General features: G+C 39.3%; 1 protein-coding gene across 3 annotated transcripts in view; it reads left to right on the top strand.

The window, feature by feature from the left end:
• The window catches only part of C7 (complement component 7), a 76,024-nt gene that overhangs the window by 28,797 nt on the left and 34,372 nt on the right, over positions 1–12,855 (top strand). For all 3 annotated transcript variants that reach the window (XM_030248274.1, XM_030248275.1, NM_001243837.1), the window contains 3 exons: positions 624–791; positions 2,844–3,090; positions 12,278–12,391. In XM_030248274.1, the coding sequence (XP_030104134.1) occupies positions 789–791; positions 2,844–3,090; positions 12,278–12,391 (364 nt within the window). In that variant the 5' untranslated portion in view covers positions 624–788. The remainder of the gene's footprint in view (positions 1–623; positions 792–2,843; positions 3,091–12,277; positions 12,392–12,855) is intronic.

Raw genomic sequence — 12,855 nt, 5'->3', positions numbered from 1 at the left:
AAGCTCTTGGGCTTATACCAGTTTGATGCAAAGAAAAATCCAGTAGAAACAAGTCAGTTTTTCTCTCCATGAAAGACACACCTAGGCCCCAAGTACCTAATTGTAGTTTGTTTTAAAATTCCAGTGGAAAAAGGTAATTGAACTTTAGCATTAATCCAACAGAATCAGGAAGTTTAAACTAGTATCCTGTCCCAAAATCCAAAGGATCTAATTGTTTCACGTTACCCATCGGTTTCTCCGTTCTTCAATGTGGAAAATCAATAGTTGAAGGCTTCAAGTTCTTTGTTGGTAGAGTTGTATGAATTTGATTATTTTTGGGCTAAATTCTTATTAAAGAAAATAAGTGGAAAATCAAAATAAGTCTGTACCCAAATGTGCTTTGTGAATTGCTTGGAGTTACTGATACTTGTTAGTTATTGATACTACAGGTCCTGCTCAGCTGTAGCCAGTGTCTTAGAATAGACAGGTCTGACTGAGAAGTGAGTCATAGCTGTTTTGTGTAAGTGCAGAGATTTGTGTTCATGTGAGACTATGTGAAGAAAGTGTGCATCTTAAAAGATAAAACAAAAGCATCTTGAATATATGTCAAGTCCCTACAGTAAAACTTCTTCTTTTCCTTTTAGGTCAAAGTAGATAATGATTTTAACTATGAATTTTACAACAGCAGTTGGTCTTACATAAAGCACACATCCACAGAGCAAAACACATTTTATTCATGGAAGGGATTATTTTCCCACTCACGGAATACTTACGGTCATGGTTCAGCAAAAGAGGAAATCGACACGAAAATGGTTAGTATGAAACATTAGTTATTTTTTTTTTTAGCTAGTTTTCAGTGATATTATCATTTGTTATTATCATCAAAAGTACTTGGTGTTTAATTTACATTAAGGCAAAAAATAACTTCTTTAAGAGAATTAATTCTCTAATCATACATTTTTTGGTTATTTTTGACAATATTTTTTTCTCATTAAAGTATTTGTTTCTATCATCATCATCATCATCATCATCATTTGAGACAGGTCTTATATAGTTCCAGTCTGGTCTTCAATTTGTTATGCAGCTGAGGCTAGCTTTGAACTACTGATCACCTTCCAAATGCTATGATTATAGTTGTGTATCATAATGTCTGGCTTGTTTTATTCTTTTCCTTCCAACCAACCAACCAACCTTCCTTCCTTCCTTCCTTCCTTCCTTCCTTCCTTCCTTCCTCCCTCCCTCCATTTCTCACTCCCTCTCTTCCTCCCTTTTCCCTTCCTATTTTATTCTCTCTCTCCCTCCCTTCCTTTCTCTTCCTTCCTTTCTCCTTCCTTCCTTCCTTCCTTCCTTCCTTTCTTTCTTTCTTTCTTTCTTTCTTTCTTTCTTTCTTTCTTTCTTTCTTTCTTTCTTTCTTTCTTTCTTTCTTTCAGCAGGGTCTCATGTAATCCATTATGGCCTTTAAATTCCAGATCATTTTCTCTCTGGAGTTCTGGAGTTATAGGCATGTACCATCATGCCTGATGGATTTGCAAAGTTAGTTTGTCTAATCACGAAAGGGTGGCATAAGTGAAAGTGATCTTATCTGTTTTATAACTAAAAGGCTGGCTGTAGGAGTGTAAGGTGTTTCTCTGTACTACACTGTTCACATTGGAGGGGTTTAGTGCAGGTCTGCTTTGAATATTATAAAAGACAATTAGGAAATGTTCAACAGACCCTATTAAATGAACAGCTTAATGTGAACATACCCAGTGTGGGAGATAGGTCATATATTCTCCTTACATGTGAGTCACAGTCAATGCATGACTCTAAAGAATATTACTTTGAACACTTATTTCAAAACCAGTTTAGCAGCTGTAATGATGCCTGTCTCTTTTCTTAGTTGAGATGAGCGTGCTCAGATATCATACTTATTTGGGCTCCAGAATTCCCCAGGTTACTTCATGAAGGTGGGCCCAATAAAGACCTCCTTATATCTGTTTAAAAATATTGTACATTTTCTTTTCTAATGTCCTCCCAGTCCTGCTGGTGATGGTTGCTCCTAAAGCACTTGAATATGATGCGAGGCTAAGATATTTCCGCCCCCCCCCGACACTTTTTATTATTTTTTGAATTTTGTACAATGCACCCGGATAATACTTGTTTCTCATTCATCCCAGATCCACCCAACCATCCTTGTGCCCTCCCCAATAGCCTCACCAATTCCAATTTATGTTGCCCATATACTGACCATGATCAGATTCTCAGTGGCCAGCCTCTTAAAGAAAACTGAGTTTGTGTCCCCTCTCCCCCCCACTGACAAACCATCAACTATGATTATATCCTTTTAAAGCCATTTTTATTAATTAATTATTTTATTTATTTACATCCCAAATGCTGCACATGTTGCATCTTACATCCTAACCTCCCCCCTGCCTCCACCCATCTCTCCTTTCCTTCGCTTCTGAGAGAGTAACCCCACACTATGTTCTCCCACTCTGGGGCATAAAGTCTCTCTACAGGGTTAGGTGCCTCTTGTCCCACTAAGGCTAGACAAGGCATCCCTCTGCCACATATGTGCGGGGGTTGTGGGATGGGGAAGGAGGGGAGATCAGACCAGCCAGTGTTTTGCTCTTTGGTTGGTGGCTTAGTCTCTGGGAACTCGAAGGGATCCAGGTTAGTTGACATTGTTGGTCTTCCTATGGGGTTCCATCACCTTCAGTTCCTTCAATTCTTGCTCTAACTCTTGTAAAGGGGATCCTAGACCTCCAGAAAAATCAAATTGGATGACTAGAATTGGCAGCTGATCATCATGACGGATAGGGAAACTATTTTTTTGTATTATGTTTTCTTCCACCTAAAACTTCATTTACTCTTTCTCTTTCCAGAAGAGTTATAAATTGTTGGTTGTTCAGAACACTGTTGAAGTGGCCCAGTTCACTAATAATAATCCTGAATTTTTACAAGTTGCTGAGCCATTCTGGAAGGAACTCTCCCATCTTCCCACTCTGTATGACTACAGTGCCTACCGACGGTTAATCGATCAGTATGGGACACATTACCTGCAGTCTGGGTCCTTAGGAGGAGAATATAGAGTTCTATTTTATGTGGATTCAGGAAGTGCCAAAGAAACTGGTATGGTATTAAAAATGTTATCTAAAAGCATTTGAAGAGTTTTAAAGGGGGAATATATGTGGTTACATTAAACTTTTAAGCTTTAAAATTCGATAGAGATTTAAATTGCAGAGGAGTCCAAAATTGCAGGCATCTATTTTACTGTACTCAAATTCTCACATGATTTAAGCAGTGTCTGCCTACTCCTTTGAATAACGTCTAGCTAAATCATTACCATTATCACCCGTCTCTAGAGGATGTTAGATTTTTATAATACGTTATGATCTTTCCCATTTCTCAGATTAAAAAGTACTTCTTTTATTTAAAAGTACATGTTTAAGTTAGCTTACAAAGTAATGGATTTATTATGCATCTTCATATATATCTTTTTATTTATCCCCCTCATCCATGGTCTTTTCTTTGTACCCAATGTCCTTCTCGCTTAGCTCTTTGCACCTCCTCATGTCCCCTTCACCTCTCTGTCACATAGACTCCATCAGTCCCCATCCCTAATACTTCTTTTTCTTTCAGAGACCCACATCTAGTCCTTCCCTTTCTTTCTTCTTACTCACCTGTCTTAGTTAGAGTTTCCATTGCTGTGAAGAGAAACTATGACCAGAGCAACTGTTATAAGGACAACATTAAGTTGCGGCTGGCTCACAGGTTCAGAGGTTCAGTTCATCATTATCAAGATGGGACATGGCAGCATCCAGGCAGGCATAGTACAGGAGGAGCTGAGAGTTCCACATCTTCATCTGAAGGCAGCTAGGAGAAGACTGGCTAGGCCCTCTTGGTTAGGAGGAGGGTCTCTTTGCCCACCTTGACAGTGATACACTTACTCTAACAAGACCACACCCCCTAATGGTGCCACTCCCTGGGCCAAACACATTCAAACCACCACATCTCCCCACATTAATTTTCCATTAATTCATCAATTTATTTATTTGCTTACATCCTGATTACAGCCTACCTTTCCTACCAATCCTCCCAACCCCTTCCCCAGTACTCCCCCTTCTCCTCTGAGAAGGGAGAGGCCCTCTGGGTACCAACCCACCCTGTCATATCAAGTCATTGCAGAACTAGGCACATCCTCTCCCACTGAGGCCAGACAAGACCCCCTAATTAGGGGAACAAGATCCATAGGGAGGTAATAGAGTTAGGGATAGCCCCTGGTTCTCTCCCCACCTTTAAATCTAGGTCTCCCATATAAAGAAAAATGATTAGTACCTGTCTTTCCAATTTTGGCTTATTTCACTGAACACAATGTTTTCTAGTTTCTTCAGATTTCCTGCAAATGTCATGATTTCACTAATTTTTCTTTTATAGCAGAATAAAATTCCATTGTGTTTATATACATTTTCTTTATTCATTTATCTGCTGATAAACATCTAAGATGGTTTGATATTCTCCTATCATGTGGTGAATAATGCCACAATAAACATGGATGTGCATGTATCCCTCAGTGTATTGACATAGTTAATTCTAGGATATAGTGTTGTGAGCCGGCCATTGGCTCACATGGACAGGGTACATCTGAGTGGCAGGCCGGAGCTGAAAGAGAGGAAAACTAGGTGGACGAGAGAAAAATGGAGCTAAGTCAAGGTTCCTGATCAAAGCTCAAATGTTTAATGGCAAATGGGCTTATAAAGGGGGTTGGGGGGGGAGGACCATTCCCACCAATTCATCCTTGGAGCTTGGAACCAGCTGCAGGTGATGACATGCAGGATAGGGTGTAGTCTATGGAATAGCTCAGTGACCTCCCAGCAGGTAGCAGTATCTTGAAGGAGAACAGTGGCAGTGGCTGAATAATAGAGTGATCTAGGGAGGAAGGCTCCACCCTAGGTAATCTCCTTAGTGGCAACAAGGTCAAGGTCTGGCTCAGCCTTCCTCAGGTTGGGGGGGAGGTTCCAATTTCCTCCCTGTTATTAATATTAAAAAAACTGGACTGAGGCATAAAATTTATTTATGCTCTATAGTCCTGCTTGGGAGTTATGGTGGCTGGTGGCCGCGCCTGTCTTAGGAAATCTTAGATCTTCCCAAACCATCCAATTCCGTCTTGGAGGCTACATGCAGCTAGTTTGTGTTATATTTCACACAAACATGGCTCTGTGGTGTATTATTAACAGCCTTTTAGTATGTACCTTTGTCTTAGATTGGTATGGTTCCAAGATCTGGGTGCCTGTCTCTGACTGTCTGGCCCTCATTAGAACACCTTATTCCCAATTCAGACCAAAGCCACAATATGTACTTAGAATGCTTCTTGATGAAGATTAATAACTGCCACCTGCGCTGTTGGAGGGGAGGGTGCACACCTGCTGCAGTCAGGCCGAAGGGCATTGACTGACCTGCTTGAAAAACAAAGTGTAGACAGTAAAAAGCAACTGTACAAAAGCTTCTTTGAGGAAGTCTAGGTACTCCATTTAATTGCAAATCAGCAATGATCAGGCTTAGACTTAGACCTCCCACGGTGTGGGGGAGGTGACTTTGAGAATCACAGAAAGGCTGTTAACTTTCTGGGAGAGGAGGCTGTGCTCCAAATTAACTTTTCAGCTAAAGAGGATTTTTAGCCCTAATCAAGGTTAGAGTCATACTTACTAGAAGATTCAGGATCTGTGTCCAGTTGACAAACTAATCTTTCAGGCAGCCATTGCGCTCTGTCTTCTTTTTGTGAAAAAACACAGACCAAGCCCCTTCCCCAGATTAGTACCAGGTCTGGACCCTTCCATTCGTTAGTTAATGGGTCCCGCCACTTTACTATGGCATAAGAACTAGAAGTAACTGGATGCCAGTGGTGATCTGCTGCAGACTGACTTTTAACATCAGTTTGCAAAAAATTTAGAACAAATAAAGCAAAAGCAAGATGTGCCTTTGGTGACCTTGGGGGATATAATGGCTCCTGTTTCATTTTTAAAAGCCAATTTTTTTCCTCTTTTTTTTTAATTAGGTATTTTCCTCGTTTACATTTCCAATGCTATCCCAAAAGTCCCCCATACCCCCCCCCCCCAATCCCCTACCCATCCACTCCCCCTTTTTGGCCCTGGCGTTCCCCTGTACTGGGGCATATAAAGTTTTAAAAGTCAATTTTTAAAAGTGCGATGAGCACATTCAACTATTCCTTGTCCCATGGGGTTATAAGGAATTACAGTTTAATGTTTGATGACAAATTCTTTACAAAATGAAGTAATTTTTTTTGCTAGAATAGGATGGCCTGTTATCTGTCTTAATAAGTTTAGGCAATCCCATGGCATTAAAGGCTTGTAGGCAATGATCAATTACATTTTTGGAGGCTTCTCCAGTATGCAGAGAAGCAAAAAGAAATCCTGAACAAGTGTCAATACACATGTATATATTTAAATTTTTCAAATTCTGCATAATGAGTTACATTCATTTGCCAAATGTGATTAGGCATAAGACCTCGTGGATTAACTCCTAAATGTGGCACTGGAGATAATGTAATACATTTAGGACATTGCTTTACAATCATTCTTGCCTGCTCCTTAATGATCTTATGTCTTAATTAAGGTATGGCTAAAGAGATGAAAATTTTCGTGATCACATTTGGCCAAAGCAACAGGATCTGAAATTAAGGCTTCTCCTATTAGAGATCTGTCAATGCAATCATTACCTTCAGCTAAAGGTCCAGGAAGACCAGAGTGAGCTCGTATGTGGCCAATATAGAATGGGTGTTTTCAGTCAAGAATGATGTTTTGCAATTGTGAAAACAGGGATCCTGCTGGTGTATTAAAGTTAAATGTACCACAGGTCTCCAATATAAACTATCAGTAAAAATATTAAAAGCATCATTCACAGACTGAAAGACATTCAGTACTGCTGTTAATTCTGCTAATTGAGATGAGAGGCCAGGAGTCTTTATGATAACCTTTTGATTATTTATAAGAAATCCAGCTCGCCCTTTAGAGGAGCCATCAGTAAACACCAGAACAGCATTGTGTAAGGGTTGTAAAGAGGTCATATTAGGAAATATCACCTCATGTACATTCAAAAATTTTATCAACCTATCTTGAGGGTAGTGGCTGTCTATAGTTCCTTTAAATCCTACTCGAGTAAGCAATCAATCTGTACTGTGCTGTTTTAGCCAAGTGTCTTGACCTACACTGTAAGGCTGAACAATAATATCTGGCTCTTTGCCAAAATAAGTTAGTGCCTGCTTCCTTCCAAGGATAATCATCTGAGCTACTGCTTCATAATATGGCAAGATTTTACGTTTAGGAGAAGACCTCGAATGTATCCACATTAGAGGAGACTTTTGCCATAGCAATCCTGTAGGCACATGAATCGTATTAAAAATTAACAGATGTAAAGGCAAAGAGTAATTTATATAAGTGACAAATTGTTCTTCAATAGCTTTTTCCACTTGTTGTAAGGCCAGCAATCCTTCTGAGGTTGAAGATCTAGGGGAGGTAGGATCAGAACTCCCTTTAAGAATATCAAATAAAGGTTTCAGCTCCCCTGTAGTAAGCTTTAAATAGGGGTGAAGCCAATTAATATCACCTAACAATTTTTGAAAATCATTCAAAGTCCTTAAGTTGTCTCTGCGAATAACTATCTTCTGGGGAAAAACAGTTTGATTAGTAAGTCTAAAACCCAAATAATTATAAGGATCCTGAATTTGTATCCTTTCAGGAGATATCTGTAATCCTTATCAGCTAAAGCTTTATGTAAACCTCTGTAACACAAAAGCAAATCCTGGGGGTCTTTTCCAGGCAACCCAGGACAAATTCTTAACTGTCCAAAAACAGTCTTCTTAAAGGAACAGTATTTTTTTTCTTATGATTTGCATAAGCAATTGCAAGCTTGAGAATTAATAGCATCTGAGGGATGAACAATTTTAAGCTAATGTAAGCCTATATATATATATATATATATATATATATATATATATACATATATATATGTATGTATATATTAATAAAGATACAAATTAAAGCTTGATTATTCAACATTTTAAAACACCATCTACAGCACACAATTTAATTATCTGTGCTGAAGCAAGAGAAAACTCAAAAGAATAAACGTGTGATCCAATTCACATATACTTTTCTCCCATAAAAGGGCTGTTTTTAAACACAGTAATTGGAATGCATGCATGCATGAATTTATAGAAGATACAAAGGATTTTTAAAACATTAAAAACAATTTTTAGCTTATCTTTGGGATAATGACTGTCAATTTTATTTAAAATAATGGTATGCAATAGATCAAATATTAATATTCTGTAATAACCAATTTAATTGCTGTTTTGAACAAGGAACAGGCACTTTGTCAGGTTCTTAAGACACAATTTTTTGTTATAGGTTTTCTAAAATATACTAATTTTTATTAGCACCACAGCAGCCTTAGTAGGATGTTAAAAAACTGTGCTTTGAGGTCAACGCCACCTCGGCCTCACCCACCTCCGGCCCTTCTCCCAGGCTGAAGAAGCTGAAGCGGCCCAATCTGTTGTAGGCCAGAAAGCCAGAGCACCCCGAGTCCTGGGGTGTGTGTGTGTGTGTGTGAACACAGCTACCCCTGGCAGGGACAGGCAGATGCTCATGGGGGCAATGGTGAGCGCGGCCCTCCCCTGAGTTCGCTACAAAGGCGCCTACTTTCTGGTGGCTTGCCATGCCTGCACCGCTCAGGGAAAGCTGCATACCCCAAGGCCCCGCCGCGCAGAAGCCAGCAGCCGGCCGGCTCCATGTGGGCCAACGGTCGGCTGGGAGGTGAGGAAAAATGATTTTACCATAATGTTTTCTCATGCCAAAGAATTGCTGTGGGCACAGCTAATATTTAATTACCATTGATTATAATTGATAACAATTATAAAAGCTTTATTTTCTACAAAGCCTTTTGTTCTTTGCCAATTAATTTGTGTCTCATTTAATAGCACCTAACAAAAGCTTAAGTTCTCCTGTGGTGAGCTTAAGGTGAGGTCTTAGTCAATTAACATCTCCTGGAAGCTTTTGAAAATAAAATTTTGAAGCAAATCAATTTTTTGTTCTAGATTTTCTATACCACAATATTATAGTATAACTAAAACCCTAAGTATTAAAAAGATATTGCCTCTGAATAATTTCTGGAACAACAGCTACTCCCCAGAACTTAAAAGCTCCTTGTGTGAGAGCAAGGTTTTAAAGTAAACTTCCCCTTAAAAGTATTAGCTAATAAAATACTTTTCACTTAGGAAACAATATACACTGAAAGAGTCAAACTCTTAGCTTCTTGTATTGAAGCAGATGTGCTAAGAATTTTTCTTACATGAGGTAAGGCTATATGAGCTATACATAGAGGCAAAATTTTCCAGTGATTACAAGATCACTAGAAGCAAGCTCTTTACAATTTTCTGGATGCAAAGGGAAAAACAAACTCTTAAATCTATAATAACTTTACATGAAGTAGGCAAGTCAAATCGCAATGTCCTGATAAATTCTACAGTCTAATTGACATTTTATAAACTTTGAATTCAAGCTTTATTTAAAACAACATCTGGCTAGATCTGCAACAGTGCTCTTTTAGGTAAAAGGAATATTCCCTGAAGGCAAGGAGAGGCAAGTTTTGAGAGCTTCCTTAGGTACCTTTTGCAAGACAAAAGAAAGTCACACAGACCCTGCACAGGCTGCTCTGAGCTTAGTTCCTCTTGTTGTGAGGCCAGATTTCAGAATTTTTAAGTTTCTTTTGCGCTATTAGACCATAACTACAATCTTGGGAAAGCAAAACCCAATTTCAAAACAATTTATCACCTTAGAATAAACATCAAAACTTCACTATCATGTTGCAACGTTTGGCTGCCAGTTTATACCTATGACTGCATGACAGTGCTTCATTAAAGAGGCATTGCTTTAAATCTTATCTTTAATTCTACTTTCTAGGATAAGAATCACATTAAAAATTATCTCAACTAGTAGTATCCTTAGGAGGCCTAGTTTTTTTGGCCTGCATTATGCCACGTGTTTGAAAGACTCCAAACCTGGGTTACCAATTTAAAGCTAACTTTCTAGTAACCAGTGTTACACTTATTTGATCATACCCAATAACTTATAAGCTAATACTCTTGTGATGAAGATACGCAGAGCATATTACACCTCTAAGACCATTAAAAAGCCAAATGAAGAGGCTACACGAGTCTAATAAATTTAGACCAATCAAAGAATTTCAAAAATTTCTAGCTATAATTATAAGATTAAAAAAGCACCTTGTTTCCAGCAGTGGCTCCCCTGCTGTGCCTGATCCTGGCTAAAGTGTGTGGCCACTCTCTTGCTGAGCCATCAGATAAAGTTTTAGCCATCTTTATTTTCCAACATGAAACACAGAACATTCAGTCATTCAGACAATTAGATATGAACCCACATGAATTGAACATGTGAACAGACCGGTGCACCAGACATTAGACTAGGCGTTAGACAACACAAAGAGGGCAGCGAATTTCTGCTGTAAGGGCCGGAGAGAAAAAGGCAGTGTGTCCCCCGAAAATTTTCTCTGCCTGTGGGAGAGTTTCAAAATCCATTTTCCTCTATATTATTTTATTATTACAAACCCTGTTTCTGCCGCCTGATGCAGCTCCTGACTGCGGACATCCGCCTGATTGTTTAATTTAAACCCTTTTTCCTCTTGCCTAAAGCAGGTTTTTGAAAACTGCGGACAACCGCCTGATCAGTTCCTAGTTTCCGATAACTCGCTGCTGACCTAAGTGAATCCAGCGTTGGGTTAGCACTGATTCCAATCTTAGCCCGTATTTTTCCGCACCTCCAGCAACACTTTACCTGTTGCTTCACCTTGCCCCAATACGAATTTCCTGATTCTTTTTCTTCCCCTGGAGCTCCACACAAAACAGCGTTCCTTCAGTGTCTTCCTGACCTTCCTCAGGTCACGGTCAGGGCGCCAGATTGTTGCGAGCCGCCAATGGCACACATGGATAGGGTACACCTGAGAGGCAGGCCGGAGCTGAAAGAGAGGGAAACTAGGCAGACAAGAGAAAAATGGAGCTAAGTCAAGTTTCCTGATCAAAGCTCAAATGTTTAATGGCAAATGCGCTTATAAAGGGGGTAGGGGGGAGGCCCATTCCCACCAATTCATCCTTGGAGCTTGGAACCAGCTGCAGGTGATGACGTGCAGGATAGGGTGTAGTCTATGGAATAGCTCAGTGACCTCCCAGCAGGTAGCAGTATCTTGAAGAACAGTGGCAGTGGCTGAACAATAGAGTGATCTAGGGAGGAAGGCTCCACCCTAGGTAATCTCCTTAGTGGCAGCAAGGTCAAGGTCTGGCTCAGCCTGCTCCAGACTTGGGGGAGGTTACAATATAGGAGTACCAGGAGTGGTAGAATCTTGACTTCAATTGTGACTATACCAGTCTACATTCCCACCAGTAATGAGCAGGGTTCTTTTTTCCTTATGTTCTCCAGAATTTATTGTCAAGATCAGACAATATTTCTTAAGGATAATCAAATGAACAATTTATTGATAACCTTTCTGGTTTCACTAGTCACTGACTCATAGGCTCTACTGTTGTGCTATATACTTAGCCTTTACAATACCAAAATATGAAAGCAGCCTTCATATGCATCAACACATGGATAGATTATTGATGCATCAGGGTTTTCTGGTTTTAGTTCCTGAGCTCAACGCTTAGGAAGAGTTCATTGTCAATCCTTAACACTCTTGGAGCTGACTCTTGACCTGTTCCATCAGGGCATGTAGAAATCTTATTTTCTTTAGGCTTGTAATCCCCAACCAAACTGCATACAAAGGAGGGCTGTCTTGCTTCCAATTCCTATCATTAGGAACCATAGATATTAACAGAGAGGTCAAGTAAGTTGGGCCAAGAGTTTAGGAATTAATTTGTATAGTTCAGCTTTTAGAATCTCCAGTGAGTAGGAAGCAACCATACTCTTGTGTTCATCTATTTGTTTTATTTTTAAGAAGCTGACCATGAGTGGATAAAAGACATCTCTTTGAAGTATTTAGTTTCTGCTACTCCTTTATGTGACACTTGGGATGATGCCCTGTCCCCACCCTCTCTTCGGCCAAAGCTAATAGGAGAAAAATAAGAAAATCCAACTATCCTGAATGTTGCCCTGAGAGAGCTCTTGAAACTGAGTATTTTGTTAGTCTTAACAAAGGACCACAGCAGCTGGAAGCTACTCCTGGCTATACACCTAAGAAGGTTTTTAATGAACACAGAAACTAAACACTTGACTTTTGCATTTCTTCCCAGGTTTTCAGTCAGACCAGGATAACGCATGTTCGTCTGCAGACTTTCAGTTTCTTTTTACATCGTCAGCAGATCAGAGATGTATGAAACAGCTAGAGACTGAAAAATCAACTTCAGGTAAATGAGAAAGAGTTCAATTTGTATTACTAGTTTAGCTTTGATCATTCTTATAATCAATTAAGTTTTGGTCTCCAGGGCTTTTAATCTTTAGCTGGTATTCTGCTTAAAAAAAGAGATCTATTTGGTTATTTTTGTGTCTTGCTTTATTTTTTAATTATTGTACTATTTTACTTTATTGATATCGTTTCTTATTATGTTACTAAACTAGACTTGAACCAGTGGGCTCAAGTGATCCTTTTGTTGCCAGAAAATTAGGGGGCCCCCATGTTATACACTATAAGGTAACAGGGAAATTAGGGCCTCTTTAGATTCCTAGTATTGTTCATCGAAAAATTTAAAAATGGACTGAATAGGAAGCTTGTGAACAATATTATTAGAGTTTGAAAGAAAGCAATAGGGAAGACAGGCTGTAAATCAGCAGCTGTTACAGGAGAGTTTATGTTGAAAAGGAAGAGAGAAAG

This window comes from Mus musculus, chromosome 15, assembly GCF_000001635.26.
Source record: "Mus musculus strain C57BL/6J chromosome 15, GRCm38.p6 C57BL/6J".
Classification (NCBI taxonomy): Eukaryota; Metazoa; Chordata; class Mammalia; order Rodentia; family Muridae; genus Mus; species Mus musculus.
Note: the sequence above shows the minus strand (reverse complement) of the source record. Positions and strands in the feature narration are given on the sequence as shown.